The sequence below is a fragment of the Orycteropus afer genome, unplaced genomic scaffold, assembly GCF_000298275.1.
Source record: "Orycteropus afer afer isolate SDZICR_OR568_19922 unplaced genomic scaffold, OryAfe1.0 scaffold00040, whole genome shotgun sequence".
NCBI classification, from domain to species: Eukaryota; Metazoa; Chordata; class Mammalia; order Tubulidentata; family Orycteropodidae; genus Orycteropus; species Orycteropus afer.
This window is the reverse complement of record NW_006921627.1, coordinates 2,230,984-2,255,350: the sequence shown is the minus strand read 5'-3', so window position 1 is coordinate 2,255,350 and position 24,367 is coordinate 2,230,984. Positions and strand designations below refer to the sequence as shown.

General features: G+C 44.5%; 1 protein-coding gene across 1 annotated transcript in view; it reads left to right on the top strand.

The window, feature by feature from the left end:
- Positions 1 to 24,367, top strand: part of CACNA1C (calcium voltage-gated channel subunit alpha1 C) — an 806,686-nt gene that overhangs the window by 654,691 nt on the left and 127,628 nt on the right. The window contains exons 15-22 of the mRNA XM_007937025.2: positions 739 to 853; positions 1,637 to 1,757; positions 2,113 to 2,182; positions 9,822 to 9,954; positions 13,321 to 13,450; positions 14,695 to 14,754; positions 20,536 to 20,642; positions 23,942 to 24,029. Of these exons, the coding sequence (XP_007935216.1) occupies positions 739 to 853; positions 1,637 to 1,757; positions 2,113 to 2,182; positions 9,822 to 9,954; positions 13,321 to 13,450; positions 14,695 to 14,754; positions 20,536 to 20,642; positions 23,942 to 24,029 (824 nt within the window). The remainder of the gene's footprint in view (positions 1 to 738; positions 854 to 1,636; positions 1,758 to 2,112; positions 2,183 to 9,821; positions 9,955 to 13,320; positions 13,451 to 14,694; positions 14,755 to 20,535; positions 20,643 to 23,941; positions 24,030 to 24,367) is intronic.

The following is a 24,367-nucleotide window of genomic DNA, read 5'->3' as shown; positions in this document are numbered from 1 at the left end:
TGTATGCAAAGTCCCTACTCCAGTTGGTAGGGAGGGCAGGGTGGGCCTGGGTGAGGAATTCAATAGCATCCTCTGAAGACAAATGAGCCTTTCCCCTCCCTGGGTTTCAATTTCCCTGTATGTGAAATGGTGTGAATGTTTGGGGCCCAGGAGGGTGGAGGTTGTGCTTAACAAACATTATGACCCCTTCTAGCCATAGTACAGTTCTTCGAGTCTGCAGTTCTCTAATCCAGTCATGAGGTGGCTGGGAGAAAAGGGCAAAAGATGGCTTCCACTAGGAATTTCCAAGGTTGGCTAGCTCTAGCTGGCCCTCCCTGGGTCTTTGTATGCAGGCTTCCATTAAGAGTTGGCAGAGGTACCAGGCTGCCTCCTCAGCACCCTGTTATAATGAACCGATCTTAGGAGAAACCATTCTGCTAGAGTCAGTGCTGTTTATAACGGCAATTACAGCCAGCCATCTCAGTGGGGAAACCAATAATGAAACCAAGCAATTAAAGATAAAGGCAGGGCTCACTGCCTCACCACTCCCAACTCCAGCCTGCAAGCTAGCGCCTCTCAACATCTTAGAAACTCCCAGTGGAGGTAGGACGGAGGGACTTTGTTGGGCACTGAACCCCTCAGAGTGAGTTCCTGCCAGTCTCTCTCCTGGACAACTCTTGCATGTCCTGTACCCTTCCTGTCCCTGTGAGCCCACCAATATCCCCAAGGGTTATTTTCTTTAAGAATGGACACAAACAGATATCCTACTGAATGTGTTCTTGGCCATTGCTGTGGACAACCTGGCTGATGCTGAGAGCCTCACATCTGCCCAAAAAGAGGAGGAAGAAGAGAAGGAAAGAAAGAAACTGGCCAGGTAACCCTCTAAGCTTACCCAGGCCCATGGCCCAAGGGTCTCAGTTTTGGAATGCCATTCCCATTGGTGATAGAGAGGCTTGGGCATTGCCCTCTGTTAGCCATCTCTCCTTGAGGAGGGTTTGGGGCTTTCTCCAGAGCTTCTCCCCTAATTGCTAGGCATTGCTCCAAAGCAGAGACCATCACAAAATTCAGTCTCTGCAAAGCTTTTGTATTTTCCCATCTGCCTGGGAAGTTGGAAGGCTCTCTTTTGAGAGCAGAGGTGTGAGTGAGTGAGGGTGAGGAGAGGAAGCAGGCAGCCACTCAGAGGGGAAACACAATTCCAACTTAAAGAACAACCCCTCGTCACTATTTTGTAACTCATCTGTAGTGTTAAGAAGGCAGGATAGGACCACCTACATTGTATCCCACCAATCATCTAGATAGGACCATTGTAGGCCATGTATCTGCTAGGCACTGAGAAGAGTTCCTCCAGGAACCGATTGTAAAGGGAATCTAGCACCTTTCTCTGATTCATACTAGAGCAGCTGAGAAGCTGGGAGAGGCCAACTGAGTACCACACAGAGCCAGGTATAGCTCAGTGCCTGGGATCCTGGGACCAGCCCAGTAGTATTTGTGATTGGGCTTCACATACAATGTGCCCTGTATAAAGAGATGAAGATGAACATAGACGTGGGAATCTGCTCCCACCGGCCCCCAATAGACTACAGGGTGATTCCTTTCTTCACTGTTCCCGATCATACCAGTTAACATCCATTTGTTCTTTTTCCTGCTGACCGGCCAGGACTGCTAGCCCAGAGAAGAAACAAGAGGTGGTAGAAAAGCCAGCGGTGGAAGAGACCAAGGAGGAGAAGATTGAGCTGAAATCCATCACGGCTGATGGGGAATCCCCACCCACCACCAAGGTTAGTCACTGTCTCCTATCAGGTGATGTGAGGGCCACAGTGTTCCCAGGTCAGACAGCCATGGAAAGGAGGAAAGGGAGGGAGGGAGGGAGGGAGGAAGGAAGAGAGGATACTTGATGGAAATAAAGCCAGTGGTGGTAGAGCAGGAGAGCTGGGAACTTGAAAAGAAGGCAGATTGATTGAATCCCGGCCTTCTGTTGATGTCTTGAAGGATATGTGCAAAGTGACAAGGGCATATTTTTGAGTCAATAGCTAAGACAGTGACTGTAACACAACTTCAAGGCTACTCTAAGCCTCTCAAACTATGGAACATATCTAACTGGATTCTTCCTTCTTCTCCCCCTTGGCTGACTAGATCAACATGGATGACCTCCAGCCCAATGAAAATGAGGATAAGAGTCCCTACCCCAACCCAGAAACTACAGGTACCTGTCCCACTGCCTAACCCCACGACTGGGAGGTTAGAATTAGAGTTCCATGTTTTAAAACTGTATGGAAATAATAGAGTATTAGGGACCAAGGTTCTAGCTTCCTTCAACTCTACTAAACATTTCCTGTCTCTGTATTTAAGCATTATCTATTAACATTTTGAGGGTGGGGAGGACTTTGTCTCTGCTTTCCTCTTAATAATAATGTAAAGTTCAATAAGATAATGTGTGAGCAGTGCTTTTGTGTCCTTTGGAACCTGGATTCTATATGCATTTGAGATTTTATTATATCATATGTTGTAAAATCATAATTAAGTTATATAATTTATTAGTATAACATATGTTGCAGCATTATGCTCATTTAATAGTTATAGTAAATCCTAAATCTTTCTTGCCTTTACTCAGGAGGCAATGCTGAGCACAAGGATAGCTGCCACCACAGATGTCTCACTTGTTGCTTTGTAAAATGCTTTCAGATCTTACCAACTCGGGCTTCTGGTGTGTCTGTCTGGTTTGTAAATTCATCCTCCTTTTAGATGACTTTAATGTCAGAGAGCCTTAGATATCCCTCAAAGTTTCCCTTCCTCTGGCTCATGAAACCTCATGTCCCATACAAGTTCTGAGCTTACTTTTCTTTCACCTAAAACCATAGATTCTATCACCAGCTTCAAGCTTGAAGTCAGTCATATACGAAGGACTTAATTGTAGAAAGGCCTATTGATTTTACTGACATTGCCAAATATAGGTCACACTATATTTGGATCGGTAACCATGTTAGGTAGCTGAAAGCCTTCTACATTTGTGAGCAAAATATGGTTTTCTTTCTTGCTTTTCCTCCATTGGTTCTCTGCTGGATCTGTCTGCAAGGATACTAGCAGCCTCTTCTTTGGCACTTGGGAGAGAGATTTTCTAGAGTCATACCATTCCCCCACCCTCAGCCCTGCTAGGGGAATAGGATTTGAGTTCCTGGGGCTTGAATAGAAAAGAAAGTAGGGAGAGTGTTTCCATGTGTGGGCCATTAAGCCTTTAGAAGTCTTAAAAACCCTTCTGGGGAGAAACTATTAAAGATTTTCAAAGACTTCCTAGAAATATCAACCAAATGCAATGTGAAGATCTTGTTTCAATCCTAAATGAACAAATGAACTTTAAAATGACATATGTGAAGTAATCAAGAAAATTGAATATGGACGTCATGTGAAATTGAAACTCATGTGATATTGTTCACTACAGATTAGTAAGAAAGCATGAATAAGCCCATGTTTATTTTGCTTATTGGCTAATCTGCCCCTGGTTGTGGTCTCCTTACACATAACAGATAGTGCAGGTGACATGGAGATTTGAGAGTCTTTCACACTTGCATCCAGATGCAGATAGGCCTGAATCTACTTGTTCTAGATGGCAGTGGGGCAGGGACATCTCTTGCATCTATGACAATAATCTTAATTTTATTATTCTAAATTGTGGTTTTTCTCTTCTTTGTTACACTAACGAAACTAAAGAGAAGAGGGTCAAAGGAAAAATGATTAATGAGGATATTGTTGCCATGTTGGCCATCATAGAAATGGCTCTCTGTCAACCCAGTATGTAACTTCTGGTGGCTTTGAGAATTCAAGGATTTATTATGCTTTTAAAGTGAGAAGCTATTCCAACACTCTGCAGATTCCTCCGGATTCTCTAAACTTTTTTAGAGTTTGTCCTTTTCCCAGCCACCTCCTCCAAGCCCATGCCTTTCTTTCTCTCCCTTCCAGTCATCGTTCTACCTCAGTTTTGAGGCCTCTGAAGGCTCAAGGACTACCTTCTTACCACAATTAGGCCTTTAAGCTTTTACTGTCTTTTACTGTCTTTGCTTATAAGGAGGCCCCAAGGGTGGCTTGGCATATCTGTCCTGGCTGGAGAGCAGATGTTGCTACTTGCAGGAAACTGAATCTCCCCTTGCTCATTAATAGAATGAAATAACACTAGAGAGGTTAGGAGCAGATGAAGAGCTCACACCGTTGCTTTTTATTATGCAAGAGGCATCGCCTGAGCTCTCCTTGGGCCTCCAGTCTCAAAGTTACATCAGCTTCTGTTTCCCAGCTCTTCCCGCCCTCCAGGCACTGTAGCAGGTGCTAGGGGTGCAACTGTGGACAAGACAGAGAAGCCCTCGCTTGCATGGAGCTTACGTTTTAATACGACTGAGACATTAAACAAGAAAAGAACCCAAAAGAAAAAGTAATGTCAGGTAGCAATAAATGACATAAAAATAATTCAACCAAATATGTTTGAGAGTTACTGGATAGAGCAGAGGCTAGTTTAATTATATGATCTGTAAAGTCCTCTTTACCAAAACCTGAATGATTCAAAGGAACCAACCAGACCAACTGGTGTCAAATTGGTTATGATTCCCAGCAACTTCATATGTGCCATAGAAGAACTGTGTTCCAGAGGGTTTTCAGTGGCTGACTGGAAGTAGATTATGAGGTCTTTCTTCCAAGACACCCCTGGGTAGACTCCAACTTCCAACCTTTCAGTTAACAGCAAAGCACATTAACCATTTGCATCACCCAGAGACTCCTTCAAAGGAACCAGACATATAGGAATCAGAGGGCAGAGCTTCCCAGGTGGAGGGACTAGTAAGTGCAGTCTCTTAGGCACAGTGCACTTGGCAGCAAAAGAATCCAAAAAGGGCCAATGTGCCTGAAACAGAACACAGAGGAGATGCTACATGAGATAGAAGAAAAGGCGAGAGCAGATGGAGCAGGGGCTCCAGGACCGCATGAGCGTGTGGGTTTCTTGTGGAGAGCCACCAGGGAATCTTAGGCAGAGGAGGACATGACTCCAACTCCACCTTACCTTGTAAAAGACTCACTTCCTCACTGCCAAGTAGAAAAAGGACAGTAGACGGGCAAGACTGGGACTGAGGGAGAGGGACAGGGGACTAGTACATAGTGCTGGTAAGAGGTGATGGCAGCCTGGCCAAGGATGATGGTGGTGGAGATACAGAGAAATGATTGGATTTGAGTATGGTTTACAGGTAGGGCCAACAGAACTTATTAAGAATTAGATGTTGGGGAAAAGAAAGAAGAATATTTTCGTTTCCTAGGGGTGCTATAATAAGATACCACAAAGTGAGAGACTTTTGAAAAACAGAAATTTAAAGTTCAAAGCTCTGGAGACTAGCAGTCCAACCCAGGGTGTTGACAGGGCTAGGCTCTCTCTGTCAGCTCTAGGGGAGGTGCCCTCCTTGTCTCTCAGCTTCTGTAGCCCTAGACATTTCCTGGCTTTCCTTGGCTTGTGGATATATTTTCACATGACATTTTTCCCCTGTGTATGACTCTGTTTCTATGTGATCCTCTCTTTTAAAAGACACCAGTCATATAGGATTAGGACCCACCTTCTCTGCTGTGACCTTGTTAACCTAACTGATAACATTTGCACAGAAAAGCCCTATTTTCCCAATCAGGGTTACATTTACAGGTACAAGGGTTAGGATTTCAAAATATCTTTTGTAGGGACACAATTCATGGTGATTTTAACAAATTCATAAGAGAGGAGACTCTTGGTTTGTTTTCTTTTTCTTTTTTTTTTTTTAATTTGTTTGTTTTATTGAGTCCGTAAAGAGAGAACACTCAGTGAAGGAATCACGTCCCTTGCCTTCCCACCCTGTACTGCTCTGGATATCTGGTCCTTACCAGTTATGCACTACCTTTAGCTGTCAGTAAACCTCTGTGTCTCACTAAACATAAGCTTCTTGAAGGTAAGAATGATGGCGGCTTTGTGTCCTCAGCCTCAGTTTCAAAGCCTTGTAGACACCAAACCAAAAAAAAAAACAAACTCACTGCCGTGGAGTTGGTTCCAACTCATAGCAACCCCTCCTTGGGTTTCCAAGGCAGTATCACTACAGAAGTAGATTGCACAGTCTTCCTTCCAAGGAGTGGCTGGTGGGTTTGAACCGCCAGCCTTCTGGTTAGCAGTGAAATGCCTTAGGCCCTGTACTACCAGAGTTTCCGATGTTTACAAATGGCTGTATTTTTGTTGGCCATGAGCCAAACCACACAAGTAAAAATGAGTATCAGATGGATAGGGGTCAGGAGTCACCAGAGATGGATGGAGCATTTTGCTAGTACTGTTACCTGCTGTTCTGAAGGCAGCGACTCCATAGCATAGCAGTGGATTTAGCATATATTTTCCAAACTTCCAGGAACAGGAATCTACTGGCATCTGAGAGTAGGAGTCCACATGGTTCTTTTGCCAAGCTCAAAAATGAACTTTACTTGACTTTTCCTTATCTGTCAACCTCTCTCCTTATGCATAATACATGCTAAGCATCACATGCTGTCACATTTCTGTCACTTTACAAATTTGTTTGTCCTTCACAAATTATTTCCTCGTAAGCCTGAAATTTAGGTACTTATTCTCAGCTGAGCCTCACACCATTGTATATGTCTGAATAGACTAGCTTGATTCTCTCCAGAAATGGAAATCGATACAGAACTTCATAAACAGTGAGACAGGCTAATGCGGTGGAAAGAGCATGCAAAATTCTTCATTAGGGATTTAGGAAAGTATTAAGCCAGTACATATGGTTTTCTTTGAATATAAATGATTAAAATAAACAAAGACTGGCTGTTGTGAAATTACTATCAATAATAAATGTGTCTTTTCAGTGGAGCTCTGGTGGTACAGTGGCTAAGGCATTCGGCTGCTAACCAAAATGTCAGTGGTTCGAACCCCTCAGCCACTCCGTGGGAGGAGGATGAAGCAGTCTGCTTCCATAAAGATTCACAGCTTTGGAAACCCTATGGGGCAGTTCTACTTTGTCCTATATAGGGTCACTATGAGTTGTTCTATGAATGGTCCTTGGTGTTCCATGGCTCATAGCAGCATCTCTCCAGTCTCTGCCTCCATCATCACATGACCTTCCCTATGTCACTGTGTGTCTTCTCCTCTTTTTATAAGGACACCAGCCATTGGATTTAGGGCCCACCCTAATAATCTAGTATGACCAGTGGGATTTTTGGCAGTGGGGTTGTGTCTTTTAGAGCAAAACTGAAAAGAACACAAACACCTGAACAGGGATTTAAGATCTTTTCCAATTAAATTGTAAATACCAGTATGTAGGCCAACTCTGATTTTACTTATTCTGCTTTAATTAGAAGACTTTACCTTTCTTGTACATATAAAGGGTTGAGTGTCAAAAAGCGTCAACCCTTGACCTGTACACAGTTTTTCATCTCTCTGCTGAAAATATTAATTGCCTTGCTGGTCAGCTCTAATTACCCTAGGGATATATTTGATTTATGCCTATATTCTGCTGTCTGCCAACAAAAAAAAGTCCCTAAATGCTTCTTGCTTGATAAAGCACCGCTTTCTGTGCCAGGCTTCCCCGCCCCCCATCTCTGCACCACCTGGCTCCATTTTGACCAGAAGAAGAAAGAAAGTAAAAAGGCATGGCCGGTTCATAAGATAAACCCCTCCCTATCTTTTTCCAATGAGGAAAAGATTTGTCTCCCTTTGACCCTCCTCTTTTGCAAAGTCCCCTTCCTTAGGTAGCTAATGTTGCTGTTAAAGTTTAGTGATCATCAAGAAATAAGTGCTACCATGTGCCAGACACCGTTTCTCTCTCCAGAAAATTTTACCACATAGAGAGATAGGACAGATACATTTAAAATCAGTCATCTAAGGTATTGTGTGCCATGTGTCAAATTAATGCCAGAGGCAGACAGTGCTGTCGGAGGGCCATCCTTAGAGACCAAGGCACTCAGGGGAGCCAGGGGCATGATACTGTCTGGGGGAGGGGAGGGGGGCTGTACCCCTGCAGAGAGGGAGACACAGGGCAGTTCAAACAGAGAGCATAAGGAGAAGAGAGAAGACATAGTGAGTATATTTGTTTCCTAGGGCTGCCATAACAGGTACCACAAACTGGGGTGGCTTAAAACAGAAATTTATTGTTTCACGATCCTGGAGGCTCAAAATCCAAAGTCATGGGTTCCTCAGAGCCATACTCCCTCTGAAGGCTCTAGGGGAGGAGTCTTCCTTACATCTTCCTAACTTCTGTTGGCCTCTGGCAGTCCTTGGTGTTCCGTGACTTGTAGCTGCATCTCTCCAGTCTCTGCCTCCGTCATCACATGACCTTCTTCCCTGTGTCACTGTGTGTCCTCTCCTCTTTTTATAAGGACACCAGCCGTTGGATTAGGGCCCACCCTAATAATCCAATATGACCTCATTTTAACTTAACTAATTATATCTCTAAAGACCCTATTTCCAAATAAGGTCACATTCTGAGGTTCCAGGTAGGTATGCATGACATTGGGGGAGGTGTAGGAGGGGACACACTATCCAACCCACTATAGTGAGTGTTCAGAAAATAGTCAAATGAGAATAGAAGGTGTATTAGGGGAGAATCACATGGAATGATCAGGCTGAGAAAGATCTTAACCACTAGTTTGCAACTTAAGGTCTCTCCCATGGATTAAAAAAAGAAAAACCAAACTCACTGCCATCAAGTCGATTTCAACTCATAGTGACCCTTCCTTGGGTTTCTGCGGTAATATCTCTATGGAAGTAGATTGCCTAGTCTTCCTTCCCAGGAGTGGCTGGTGGGTTTGAACTGCCAGCCTTCTAGTTAGCAGTCAAATGCCTTAGGCACTACACTGCCAGAGCTCCCATGGATAGAGGTGATAATAAAAATATCTAATATCTATATAGTGCTTGCTGTATACCAGGCACCATTCTGAGATATGTATATATGATTATTATTATCCCATCTTACAGATCCAGAAACTGAGACATAAACTAAATAAAATGCCCAAAGCAAGAAAGAAACAGACCCAAGACTTGGATCAAGGCATCCAGCCACAGAGTCCATGCTCTTAACCCCTATGCTATTGTCTTTTGCCTTATGATCATTTTTAAGTAGACTTGACCAGAGCCGGACATGCAGCAACACAGTGGCTCCCGCAGACAGTGGTTTGTAAGCAAAAGAATATGATATCTGACCCTGGTCCACATTAAATGTTGCCACCAGCAAGGAAAGCAAAGAGGCTTCCTTAATTTGTGTCAGTGTCCTGAAAGGATTCTAAGCCTTTGAATGAAGGGCCTATTGTGGTCAACATTATTGCCCTATTCCTACAGTACATGAATTTTTTGTGTTTTCAGAAATGAGGAAAGTGTTGATTTTAAATTCTAGAACCTTCAAGGATAGGATTGTTTGCAAGGGATCCCAAGAAGTCAAATAAGGCAGTCCCTTCCCCTAACCTGCAGCCTAGATGGAAATGTCCTAGTCTTACCTGGGCACCTTTTCTAGTTCCTTACAACTGAAGTGACCGACCATCACAGTTTGCCCAGGGCTGATTTCCCAAGATGTGGGAATTTCAGTTTCAAAACCTGAATAGTCCTGGGCAAACCAGGATGAGTTAATCACCCTAGGTACAAACCCCATTATCACGTGCTGTGAGGAAAGTCTTTCTCACAGAGATGAGCTCCAGCAGTACCCACAGGGATGGAGCAATCTGTTTTGGTTAGCACCATATATCCCCAGAGATCAGAGTGCTTTCTTGGTTCCTGCCAGTAGGAAGGTATATGGAAGTAGGCGGAGCAATGACAAGACCAAATGGGGGTGGTGAAGTTATTTAGACTAGTGCTTTTTTTCTTACAGGAGAAGAGGAAGAGGAGGAACCTGAGATGCCCGTGGGCCCCCGTCCCCGCCCACTGTCTGAGTTGCACCTTAAGGAAAAGGCGGTGCCAATGCCAGAAGCCAGTGCGTTTTTCATCTTCAGCCCCAATAACAGGTGTGCTAGAACAGTGGGAAGCTGGGACTCTGCTCTTTCCATGATACAAGCTGGCAGGCACCTGTCATTTGCTTGAACCTCTGGAAGGAGGCCGGGACTCCCCCAACTCCCCAGAATTTGTCTAAATTGACACTGATTTAAGGAAGAGAGTCCTGGGTTCTGAATCAGAAGATGTTGCTTTTATTTTTCTATTTGTTGAGATTGTGAACTCTATTTCAGTTATTTTAGTAGTTACCTTTAATACTGTTTTTCTTGTGGTAAAGTAAAGGAAATTTTGCCATTTTAAGTATATAATTCAGTGACGTTAATTACATTCACAGTGTTTGCAACCATCACCACTATTTTTAAAACCTCTTGATATTTTACTAAGTATATTTAGCCTAACAATTCTAATGTTAAACAATATCTTAAATCTCCTTCTGGTCCATAGAAAGACCTTACAATATTTTATCTCCTTTTACCCCCTCCTGACTTACACATTATTGTTGATTATTATTTTAGTCCTAACCTTTATTTTTAACCCAATGAATTAGGGACTATTTTTTATTATTTTATAGAGAGTATATATTTGAATTTGCTTGAAATTTACCACCTTATTTATTCACCATTTTTTTCATTCATTGTGGTCCAGACTTCTAAAGTTATTTCCTTCATGGTAAAATCAATTGACTTTGCCTTATCCATAATTGTTTTTATTTCTTATTCTTGAAGATAGTTTTACTGAGTACACAATTTAGGTTGACAGTTATGGCTCTCAAGACATTAAAAGCATTATTCCACTGTAATGTCCGCTGTCATTATAACTATCATTCCTTTGCAGATTATCTGTCCATTTTCTCTAGCAGCTTTTAACATCTTTTATTGCCTTTTGAAGGAGCTCTGGTGGTGTAGTGGTTAAGTCATCCAGCTGCTAAACAAAGGGTTGGCAGTTTGGACACACCAACCACTCTGAGAGAGAATATTGAGGCAGTCTGCTTCCATAAAGATTTACAGCCTTGAGAACCCTATAGGGAAGTTCTACTCTGTCCTATAGGGCCGCTGTGAGTTGGGATCGACTCAATGGCAGTGGGTATTGCCTTTGCATGTTGCACAGATTTATTATCATGTGTAGAGGCATGAGTTTCTTTCCATCTTTTTAAAATATGTTGTTGTTGTTGTTGTTGTTATTTGCCGTGGAGTCGGCCCCGACTCATAGCGACCCCTCCTTGGGTTTCCGAGGCAGTTATCACTACGGAAGTAGGATTGCCCAACCTTCCTTCCGCTTTCTAAATCTATGGAATTCATCTTTTTCTTTGGTTCTTGAAAAGTTGCAACCATAATCTTTAAATATTGCTTCTCTTTCATTTTCTCTATTCCTTCCCTCTGGTGCTCCAATCAGAATCATTCTGTCCTCCTTATCTCTTAATGTGCCATATATATCTTTCATCTCCTTGTCTCTCTTTTCACATTCTAGATAATTTCTTCAAGTATATCTTCCAATTTCTTAATTCTCTTTTCAACTTTATCTATATTACTATTTAACCCAGTTTTTTTTTTTGTTGTTTTTTTTTTTTGTTTTTTTTATGTCAGCCATTACATTTTTTCATTTGACTATTCCATTTCTCCTTGGAGGGAAGGTTGGGCAATCTACTTCCGTAGTGACACTGCCTCAGAAACCCAAGGAGGGGTCGCTATGAGTCAGGTCTGACTTGATGGCAAATAACAACAACAACATTCCATTTCTTGCTTGATTTTCCACATACATCTGTCCATAGCTAATAGTTTCTTGATTCATTACCTTTGTGATTGAGTCCTTTATTTTATTAATTATTTCAAATATATTCTATATCTGGGAGCTCTGGTGGCATAGTGCCTAAGGCATTTGACTGCTAACCAGATGTCTGGCAGTTCAAACCCACCAGCCACTCCTCAGAAGGAAGGTTGGGCAATATACTTCTGTAGTGATATCGCCTCAGAAGCCCAAGGACAGGTTGGTATGAGTCAGATCTGACTGATTGGCAGTGCATTTGGTTTGGTTTTTTATATTCTATATCTGATATTTCTAAAACCTACAGTCCTTGGAGGTCTAAATCATTTTGTTATTTCTTCTGATTTGTCATCTTAGTTGCTTGCCCTATTGTGTGCTTGATGATCTTAGATTGTAACCTCATTGTTGTTGTTGTTATGTGCCATCGAGTTGGACCTGACTCATACTTCATCTTGATTGATGGGAATCCTGTGGATTTAAATTGAGATTGAGAAGATTTTCTTCCAAATGCCCCTTGAAAATGTTGGCTGAATCTAGAAGTCTCTGGGTCCCTTGCCTCACCTCAAGACTGGCCTAAAATGCAGTTTCCTAACAGCAGTGCTACTTGTCATCCATCCTCCAGCAACTCTGACCTTCTTGGCTATCCACTACATGGACCCACTCACTGGGTTTGTTTGTCCTTGCAGACCTCCCTACCTCTCATGTAACCAGAATTGTCTCATTGAGTCTCCTTTACAGAATTTTGTGCTTCTGCAGTAGGAGGGTCCCTCAGAGCACTTAGTCAGCCAGATGCTGGGAGCAGAAGTCTGAAGGCCTATGCTCAAGCCCCGACTCCCTCAGTCTTAGAGCTCCATTTGTGGGCAAGCCTCTCCTTACTGAGCTTCAGTGTTTTAATCTGTGAAATGAAGATGATAACAATATTCATTCCACCCTTCCTAAGCTATCATCAAGATTAAATGAGATGATATATTAGACACCCTTGACATTCAGGGATCTAGTATTTGTGATACTCTCAATGAGTATCCAGTGGTCCATATGTACAGTTCTGTGTACTTATGCTGAAGTATGGAATTTAACTGCACACCTTGAAGCTCTTACACAGAAGCAAACCATCTAGCCAGAGAGTAGGCTTAGCCAGTCTCTCAGCATCCACATCTCAAGGTACCGCTACTGTTCCCTGTGTATAACAATATAAAATAGATCTCATAAAGGGATTTTTTTAAATAGTAGGAAAAGAAATCCCCAAATAAAAGCCAATTGTAAATATCACAGCAGTACTTGAAAAATTAGAGATTCTCAAAGGTCTTAGGTGTACCCTTCAAAATGTCAAAAGTTTACTGCCTATGAAAGTGATTTAGAATGACACAGTTCTGTAGAGAGATGTGTGGTGCTGGTGGTAGTAACGGTGGTGGTGGTGCTGGTGCTGATAGTGGTGATAGTGTTGTGGTGGTGGTGTCATCACCCAGCAGCAAGACTTCAAGCTGAAGTGGCCACTCCTAAACCAACAAGCACTTTTTGCAAGCTGATGGAAGGGGTTGAGGAGGGTGGCTCCTGTGACCCAGAGTTGTTCGCCCTTGTCATTCCTGAAGTGTCTCTCTCCTCTCCTCCTCCCTACGCAGGTTCCGCCTCCAATGCCACCGTATTGTCAATGACACAATCTTTACCAACTTGATCCTCTTCTTCATTCTGCTGAGCAGCATTTCCTTGGCTGCTGAGGACCCCGTCCAACACACCTCCTTCAGGAACCATGTATGCATTCCCTTTGTTCTCTGCACCCCTTCCTCCTGGGAATATGACTAGGCTCACAGCTTCTGTTGCTGATGTTATTGTTCAATCAGGAACCCAGTTCTAAAATTCAAAATCAGGTGCACAGTAAACATTTCTTACGAGATTAGGACTTTTGAAGAACTTATCTTAGGACCAGGACATGAACCCAGATACCTTGGACTGGCCTTATAATTGGCAAAGGTCAGTATTTTCATTGCCCTGTGGATGTTCCCCAGATGCCTGGTTCCCTGTAAACCCAGTGAATGGTGGCCACTGATTACTAAGTCCCTGCCTGCCTGCTTTCTGACCAGTCTCTAACCATATTCTGACCAGTCCTAATAACTAGGAAGAGAGAGAGAACACTGGCAAGTAGATGCCAATGATAAGGCTAACCTTATATAAAAGAGAGACTTGGCAACTGTCTGTAGAGTAGAAAACTAAATTTGGAAACCCACCCAAGGCTCTGGTGAATGTCATTAGACTAAGAATTAATAAGTATTTGCTATCTCTTGAAGCCTCAGGTGGGCGTGAGAGAACCCACTAATATAAAACCATACCCATGCCAAACCACTTGGTGGCTCCTGGAACCTACTTGAATTTCTTACTAAAGGTTAGCAGGTGTTGGCCCTAGCTCATCACCTGAATCATAATGAAACATAAACTTCTGTAGCCTGTCTTCAGCCTGGGTGGGCCTCACTTGGAGGATGTTCCCTCCCATGCCCCAAAGAGACACCACCAGTATAGATTTCCACCAGCATACAAAACTGGCTGAGTCACGCCAAAGTAAACAAAGCATTTTGCAGCTTCCTGAGGGGGGAAAAAAAAAGGAAAGAAACCCTCTGTCTATCCCTTTGACAAGCACCCCAGTCATCTGATTGGTGTTTGTAAGTAAATTGGATTAATGAGAAAAGCATCCAACCAGATGTTGCCCAGACCTCCTATCAGTTAAGGCCTGCATGGAAGCACCCCTCCCGTGTATCTGGGGACTTCATCAGAAGCACTAAGCTGCGTGAGGCTAGCCTGGCTTCAGGATCCAACGTTGTATATCTATGCCACTTGTCTCCTAACTCATTCCCATCCATCTCAGTGTGGAAAGCCTCAAGGGTCATGCATTTTGGTTTTTGAAGTGTGATTCCTTTTCTGGTGAACATCCACTGACCTCTCCTCCTGTCCTGCTGTTCTCCCTTCCCCTCCCCACCCCCACCCTATTCATTTTTGTTTTGCAGATTCTGTTTTATTTTGATATTGTTTTTACTACCATTTTCACCATTGAAATTGCTCTGAAGGTAAAGCCCCCATCACCGTCTCTTCTCTCCCTCCTCCTGTCCTTCCTCGTGCCAGCACTAGCTCTCTGCTGCCGTCTATCGCTAACACACGTGCTCCTGTTGGTGTTGGGTTCACTCTCAGAGCCACTAATCCAATTGTGCTTATTTTTCAGATCCTAGGCAATGCAGACTATGTCTTCACTAGTATCTTTACATTAGAAATTATCCTTAAGGTAATGCAATCTGAGTAATGCTTTCTCTGTGTCTCTTCCTTTGTCTATCTCTGCTCCGTTAGGTTGTCTCTTTTTTTCTCTTCTATTTCTTTCACACTCTCCTTTTCCTCTCCAGCCTGGAATTAGAAAAGTTAGCGCCCTTCACTCTGTGTTATACACTTTGTTCAGGCTCAGAAGGTATAGGTGCCTCCAGAAGAAACCCACCCCACCTCAGCCCCTCCTCCCTGACCACCATCAATCAGTTCTTGGCCTGGAAGAGGCAGATGGTGGTCAGTGTAACACTGGAGCCAGCATATCAGTGGGTTTGGTGCTGCACACACCATTCAGCAGTGTCCCTGCACAGTGACTCATGCACACAGTCACATAGATGCTCATGCACAAACCATCTCTGATTAACTGATGACTGACCCCTGTTTAGTACCTGATGTTCCCCTCTCCAGCCCAGAGAAAAATGCCACACAAACTTCAAAAGTAGGAAAGCTCTCGGGGCCTTGGGGCATCTCATGAGCAGCCCTCTTTGCATGCCCCTTTCCCACCTCCACAGAACTTGCAGTAGACATCAAGGTTAAGCTTGAATTGGGCCTCCATCATAGTAGTCATGAGCCTAATGCAAGATTTGAAACCGGTCTCCCAACTGCAGACTTTTAGCAGATGATTTCTGAACCCTCAGTTACCCACCGAAAAGCTTTGTTATTTGTTCCAATGCCCCTTCCCTAAGGATGGGAGATGGGGGGTTGTACTGGAGGGGCTTGAGAAGCAAGTGCTAAGGGAAGTTTGAAAGCCCTAGACTTCAGAGCACAGGCACAGCCATGCCTGCTACTGACCCACACCTGGGTTCCGGCAGCTCTGTTTATGGAAATGCTACAACACTGTTATCCTAAAAATAGGTAGAGAGAGCCCATCTGAACAGCGTTGGGATGAAAGATACCATTTTCTAGGTTTTTCCATTATACTTCTGAACATGTTCATCTGATATTAAAGGTGGGAGTTTGGACACCTTGGGAAAAGTGCATGTCAACATGCGTTCTCCTCTCAGATAGATTTTTGCCCTTATTCTGAACAGGGAGATAGGAGATAGATTTTTGCCCTTATTCTGAACAGGGAGGTTACAGTCCTGGAAGTACTGGCTTCCACTTTAATGCCTTATTCCTTATTCCTGGGAGACTTGCCTGAGACTGTCCCTCCAAAGGAGTCCAGGCTCCCTTATCATCCCATCCCTATGGCTGATGGAAGCTGGATGTCAACACCTAACTCAAGCCTTAGACACTTGTTTTTCTGATAAAATTCCCACGTCATGACACATCTTCTTAATATACTGAAGGCTGTGTCACAATTTGGTGTTTGTGTGCTTGGCGCCAAGGGGCTCCCTTGTGTACAACCCTTTCTTCTGTTCCTGGTTTCAGTTAACGAAGATTGTTCCTCAGGTTTTTCTCTTCTACTCACGGAGGGTAGATACAACCAGGACCACTTCCTCAGAGTGGGCAGCAGAGAACTAACAGATCCATGACTACATTCAAAAACCCCTTTTTCATGGCAAGCCATTTTGGGGTGTTTTTTTATTTTTGCTTTTCCTGGACTTCAGACTCAGTGAGGCACACAGGCCCACAATTTTTTCCCAGGACAAGAAAAGCTCTGAGGCTCAGTTCTCAGTACCCCTCTATAGAGCTTCCCTTGTAGATTTCAATGGTGCTATTTTGCCTTCAAATTTGCCATACAAGCAGAAGTAAAAGGTCTCTTTGCAAGCATTGTCATGGCAAGATCCTTACCTCCCCTTCTACCCTTTTTCTCTTCTACTCTCTTCTGTGCTCATGTGCTCCTGAATATAAACTCCAGTCCCTGGTATATTTCCCCGCACTTCCTTTCCTCTGGGTGCCTGCCTCTGTCTTAAGCCATGGCAGAGACAACAATGGCTGCCCAAGAGGGGCACTGAGAATCAGGGACAGCTGAAGGAAGTGAGAATGTTGGGCCTTACAAAGAAAGGGCTTCTAAGACCACAGTAATTGACCTGAAGGATGCAAAGGACTGTCACATAGAAGAGAGAAGAGGTGGACCAATGAGTAGAAGTTGCAGGAGATATCACTTATGGGAGGCAGCGGTAGTTCTGTGGTAGAATTCTCACCTTCATGTGGAAGACCCAGGTTTGATTCCCAGCCAGTGCACCTCACGTGCAGCCACCACTTATCTGTCATTGGAGACTTATGTGTTGCTATGATGCTGAACAGGTTTCTGCAGAGCTTCCAGATTAAGATGAACAGGAGGAGAGGCCTGGTGATCTACTCCAGAAAACCAGCCAATGAAAACCCTGTGGAGTGCATGGGATTGCCACAAGTCAGGGGCCAAGTCAACAATGGCAGCTAATGACAAATGACTTTCAATGGCTAGAGCTGTCCCAGAGGGGGAGGAGCTGCCTAGAGAGGTAGGGGTTGCCCATGCCTGGCCAGAGAGGGATTCCTGCCCTTTTCACTCAGTCAGTGACCCTATGTCCTACTCCTTTATCTTTCCTCAAGCTAGAACTACCCCAGCAATAAACTTGTCCTGAGTCATGACTTAAAACTTTTAGAAGCAGGGACTGGGTGGTTGGCAATCAGCAAAACAGGGTAAAGCAAGGTCACTTTACATTAGACATCTGAGCCTGGCTTTTTCTGATGCCCTAATTATCACCAATGACTTTCAAATAAATTCTACAGTTTGACAGCATCTGCTTGCACTTTCTCCAACAGCCCTCTTCCTCTCTCCCTGCCTGGATGCACACATGCCGCACATGTGCTCACACACGCCGCACATGTGCTCACACACACCCATACTCACACATTCACATACACAGACTCTCATATACATACATATGCTTCCTGAGGAATTGGTCTCATTCTAGGACCTCCTAACAAAATAAGAGTCCGAAGTCAGAAGAAGTTGGCTCTCTGAACCTCATTAAGTCTACCTATCCAAGGAATTCTTTTTTCCCAAATGAGGGGTGAGGGTTCTGCTGGAGCTCAATAGTGGCCTCAGAAAATCCAAGCCAGGTTCGAGGAGAGATGAGAGTCAGTGCCTTTTCTAGATTAAAAGGGAGATGGCTCAGGAAGGCAGCCTGCCTTTTCTGCAGGAACAGAAGTTTCTTTGGTTTACATGAACTGTAGGAGACACCCAAGCCCAGGCTCTGAGGTCCTAGGTCCTCACTGAGCAATAGGACAGTGGTCCCACCAGATGGCAGGCCCTCAGGAGAGATCTCAAACTGTATACCCTGCAACCTTTTATATAATCTACCCACTTCTGAAAACTATGTGCCTACATCCCTTGTGGTCCCCTGCTGCAAGAGATAAATGGAAAGAATTGGGTTGCGAGAGCTATTTTTGCCAATTTCCCCTGTGTGCTCTTGAATTGCTCGGTGGACACACTGCCCTGGCCATGCTCTGATTCCAGAGAGATAAACTGGACCCCAAATGACCAGGGAACTGCTCCCAGCCTCTCAGCCATCAGCTCCAAATGTATCCCTTCTGCTGATGCTTCATGGCCCATGGCCTTTTTGGCCCTTTACCTGAAAATCCACTGGTCCTTCATTTGAGTCAGCAAATCGGAAAGGCGGTTTGTTGGGCACCTACAGTGCATGGCTTTATACTGAACTCCGAGGGAGGGAATAATAACCAAGTCCTGGAACAACAGTCACCATCCATATGTCCCCTTTTTCATTTTCAAAAGGCTTTCACGTTGTTTTTCTGTATGAGCCTCACAAAGGCAGAGAATAACATCCCCACTTTATAGACGAGGAATCCTCCCTTATACAGGAAGAATCCAGAATTCACCAAGGTATTTGGCCCCAAATTCAGTTCTCTATGGGAAGTTCTGGTGGTGTACTGCCTAAGGCACTTGACTGCTAGCCAGAAGGCTGGCGTTTAAAATCCACCAGCCACTCCCCAGAAGGAAGGTTGGACAATCTGCTTCTGTAGTGATACCACCTCAGAAACCCAAGGAGGGGCTGCTATGAGTCAGATCCAACTCAACGGCAGTGAGTTTGGTTTTTGGTTTGAATGGTGACAGCTAACACTTATGTATACACTATCTACAGGATGGTGTTCGAAGTGTTTTATATTCCATTGATGCTTCCAATCCTGTAGAGTAGATATTATTATCCCCACCTCTCAGATAAAGAAAGTCAGGTTCTCTCAGGAAGAATGCAGAATTCAAATCCAAGTTATCTGGCCCCAAGTTCACTGACCCCAGCTAACACTAACAGACACTTAGAGTCAGCTTACAACCCTCTAGGGTAAAGAGTATTATCCCTATTTTTCAGGTAAGGAGATTGAAGCATAGATAAGTAACTTGCCCCAGGCCACACAAATAAAATATGATAGGGCTGGGATTCAGACCCATGTAGTCTGGCTCCAGAGTCTGCTTTGAGACTTTGTACTACACTGCCTCTTTGAACACACAGCTCTGGCCCTTTAAAAGCATGCAGTCTAGAACGTTTGGCACAGGTCATAAGCACTACTTAAGTCCAGAAGTTGGAGGGATGCCAGTCAGTGGCATCACTAGGGTTGATGTCACCCCCTGCCATGGACAGAGCCAACTGGTAGAGCCCCACCCCCCACCATGCATAGTGCGCCTCCCTCCAGCAGGGCCAACCACATCACCACAGAGACCATGCCCCTCCAAGCCAAATCTTCTGTGGCTCCCCACAGCTCCTTCACTCTCCCATTGGCCAAGATGAAGACCCTCCTCTCTGCCCACCTAGTCACCTGCATCCTAACTGACATGGGGTGGGGGTGGGGGTATTACAAGCTCCTGCAGTGGGTGATACCAACCCTAATGATACCACTGCCTTGGTGGGCCCCTCCTGCAATACTGGTTCACCCAGTACAACGGCAGACCCTGGGATCATTTTGGTGGGTGTCACCCACTCTGACATTGTCAGGTGGTGCAGTCAGCACCCCCCTAGTGATACTGCTGGTGGTAGTTGCCAGAATTATTGGTAGAACTTCTCACTGGAAGTTAGAGTGACCAAGCAAATGAGGGCTTCTAGCATCACAGGATTTTTAGTGCTAACACAGGAAAAGTCCTACGCAAAGTAGAGCAGCTACTGGACATGCCCCACCTTCCCCCAGATACTATGTGTCTTAAGCTGGCCCAGAAGACAAATAGAATTTGTAGAAGTTGAGTTTGTATACCAGGGAAACTCAGAATGAGCAGCACCAGCCAAGGACTCTTAGGATTCAAACTGAGGAGATAAAATGGGGAACAATGAAAAATTAAGAATGGTGGAGCCTGGTTTGAAAGGATTTTGAATATAGGATTAAAGAGTCCAATGTGGTCTGATAGGTAGAAGGAGCTACTGTATTTCCTGAGCTAGAGGGTTCTTCAGTGGTTACACAAACAGTTACAAAACCTGTTCTTGGCACCATATCTCCTTGTTTGGTACTGTCTCTGCCCCGATTCTCTATCACCTCACTGCCTTTACACTGTGCCCTATAGGAGTAACAGTGCTTGGGACCTGTGGGAGGAAGGGGTGCAAGGGGGGTGCTCTCTGGACCTGAGCCTCAGGCCAGTTACACTCGTGTTTCTGTGTGCCTCCCTGCAGATGACTGCTTACGGGGCTTTCCTCCACAAGGGCTCTTTCTGCCGGAACTACTTCAACATCTTGGACCTGCTGGTGGTCAGTGTGTCCCTCATCTCCTTTGGCATCCAGTGAGTAGGAGCTCCCTCAGCCCAAGATGGGGGCATGCTGCTAGGAATGTGTGTCAGAGAGGACACCCAAGTTCTGGGGGCCTTCCTGCAAAGTCACTGCAGTGTGACTACTATGTGAATGGAGCTTCTGAAGTTGTACAGCATGGCAACTTTGATCCTTGTGTCCATGTCCTCAGTAGTGTGACACTCGGGGGGCTATGTTGATCCAGTAGGTTTTGCCATGGACAGCAGGGCCACACCAGTTTTATAGAGAATATTGTCTCCAATGTTGCCCACTTCCCTCACCCTATAACCAGTGAATGCCCTTGGCTACACTTCATCTGCCAAGAGCCTGCCACTGCCACGACCCATCCTGATCTGCTAGTCCTTCCTCTCTCCCTTTATCTCACCTTTCTCCCCAGTCAATGCACCTGGTATTTACCGTGTGTGTGTGTTTATATATATACAGAGAGAAAGCGAGCCTGCACACGAGTATCACCTGGATAACTTTAAAAAAGACATTTGAGTGAATCCCACCCTCAGATTTATTATTATTATTATTTAATTGGTCTGGAGTGCAGCCTGGGCTTTAGCATTTTTAAAAGCTCTTCAGGTAATTCCACTGTACAGCCAAAGTTGCAAACCTTTCTCATGTTTAAACTGATCTGATTACTAGTTGCTACCAAGTTCCAGCATCTGATAATGATAATCTTATACTTTCACAGACACATTCTTATATAGTCCTTGCAAAAAATCTATGATGTAGGCAGGGCAAGTTTTATTACACTGTTTTATAGGTGGGAAAATTGAAGTTAAGGGCATTATAAGACTTGCCCAAGGTCATACCAATAACAGAGAACGGCTTACATCCCAAGGGTCTCTTTTCCCAAGGGTGTTTTCATGGTGAGCCAAGATGGGATGGAGATGTAGACTTTAGGAGTGAGACTTGTTTCTGTGGTCATCAGTTATATTACACAAAACTCTCTGCCCAGGAGCCTACAGATCTAGATTCTAATTCCAACACTACTAATAAATCACTTTTCAACCTTGAACCAAGAATCTCTCCCTCCTTGCTCTGTGCTTTTTACCCATCTGACCTTTAAATCCCTTCCAATTGTGATTCAATGCAAAGTGACTGCCTCCCTGAGGTCCTGTGGGATAAGATGCAGTGACAGATAGTAGCGCCTTTTGATTCTTTTGGAATAAAAGAGTGCCATAAACCAAAGAAATCAGATCTTTCTGCCAGCTACCTTTTGAGCATATCATCCTGACCGTATGAATAAAATCAGCACTTGCCAACATGTCATACATTTGTTGGGTCCCAAGGCAGGCATAAGGCCCTGCAAAAGTTTGAGAGGGCATCTCAATCAGAGATAGCATGTGAGAGTTGGAATAAACTTCAGAGTTGCTCACCAACCTGGTGTGGTTAATATACCCCCAAGATGAACGGATAATTCCAGAAATGATCCCAGCATTTGACCAGGGGGCTCTAGGTGATCTGCCTCCCAATAGGGAGAAGCAGTGATCTACAGCTCCTAAAATTTCTAACTTGGTTTTGGCAGCTCAGCTGTGTGGAGTCTGCTGTGTAGAGACCATTCCTTCTTGGAGTCCTGACTGTGCTATGAACTGGAGTGAATCTTACATACAAATATAATGGGCAACTGACTAGGACATGTGTTTGGAGATAAGTGCCAAAATGTCCTCCCTACCTCTGGCACCCATCACCTGTCGGCCACAAGGCCTGGAGTTCCCCATCAGTATATTATTCTATAAGTTCAATGATGTGTTCACCAGGCATCATGATTAAAACCAAAACTAGTTGCTGTGGAGTTGGCTCCTGACTCATGGTGACTACGTATGTGTTAGAGTAGTCACTTGTACTTGAGAGAGGACCTTGATCAGAAATAGTGTGTGAGTGTTGGAATAACAAAGGTGAATGATTCCAGAAATGATCCCAGTGTCTTGCCAAAGTTGGCTGTGGGTGGCCTGGCCCTAGTTCCTCCTTCCTAACAGAGATCAGCAGAGCTCTGATGGCATAGTGGATAAGGCATTTGGCTGCTAACCAGAAGGTCAGCAGTTCAAACCCACCAGCTGCTCCATGGAGGGAAGATAGAGCAATCTACTTCTGTAAAGATTTACAGCCTCAGAAACCCAATGGGAGGTTGCTATGAGTCCGAATCAACTCCACGGCAGTGAGTTTGGTTTTTGGCTTAAGGCTCCCAGAGGAGCTCTGGTGGTGCAGTGGTTAAAATATTTGACTGCTAGCCAAAAGATTGGCAGTTTGAACCCACCAGGCACTTTGCAGGAGAAAGATGAAGTAGTCTGCTTCCGTAAAGGTTCATAGTCTTGGAAACCCTATGGGGCAATTCTGCTCTGTCCTGTAAGGTCTCTGTGAGTTTGAATCAACTAAATGGCAGTGAGTGTGGTTTGGGTTTTTTGAAGGTTCCAGACATTCTGACTTGGCCCTGGCTTCCCAGCTGTGTGGTGCCTACTGTGGAGAGACCATTCCTCCATAGGGTTTTCAGGGGCTGATTTTTTAGAAGACGATCCCCAGGCCTTTCTTCTGAGGTGCCTCTGGGTGGACTCAAAACTCTAACCTTTCAGTTAGCAGCTGAGCATGTTAACCATTTGTACCACTCAAAGACTCGCTAATAAGAAAAGCTGCCTTTTATTGGGTTCATAATATGTGCCAAGCCTACTGCTAGTTGATTCTCATACATTTTCTTATTTAATCCTTACAACAACCTTATGAGATGATGACTGCCCCATTTTACTGAAGAAAGAATCTAAGGCTCAGAAAAGTTAGGAAATTTGTTCTCAGTGACTTGGCTGGGAAGTGGCAAAGCTGGGGTTTCAATTCAGGTTTGCCTTGCTCTAAATCTCCTTGACACCACAGATACTGCCCTGAGTAGGTCATTATATTGCAAATAATTCATAGTGAGTTATTAATACTCACATCCTCCCCACACCCAGCACCCCCTCCCTACCTTCCAGCTACAAGACTTGGAGTTCCTCATCAGTATATTATTCTTTAAGTTCAGTGATACCTTAACTAGGCATCATTTTTTTTTTATGTTTTTCATATTCTTTACTCACCAACAGGAAAGTGCCAGGGTCACAGGCAAGCTCTGGGTTCTTACAGGGTTGGGGGTGAGGATGGGAAGAGAGGATGGTTCTAGGATGGAAAAACACTGAACAGACTTTACGTCTCCCAGGTGTGCCTTGGAATAAATAGCTCTGTCCAGGTATCCCCTTGCCACAGTCTTTCCTGCTCCAAAAACAGGAGAGGCTTACACCCCTGCCCTGTTTCTCTCTCCCAGGTCCAGTGCAATCAATGTTGTAAAGATCTTGCGAGTTCTGCGAGTACTCAGGCCCCTGAGGGCCATCAACAGGGCCAAGGGCCTAAAGGTAAGAGACAGGTGGGCCTGGACAGGAAGACACCTGCAGGGCCAACAAGCATCAACTGGTCAGTTGGTTGGTGGCAACTCACTCTATAGAGGTGAGGGGTGGCCTTGAGGGAGGAGATAGCGGTCACACTGCCATGTAGGAGCCTGGACTCTGCCTGCCAACACCTCTGGTCCCACTCAAGTCATGGTTCCATGATGAACAGAATGACAGAGGCAGCAGCTGTTTAGAACCGGAGCCCGTAATAAAACCTTTGCAAAGGGAAGACCCTCACACAAACCTCGTGCCCAACATTGCCCCCCCCTGAATAGAGGAACAGTTCCTATATCCCTTACTGCTAA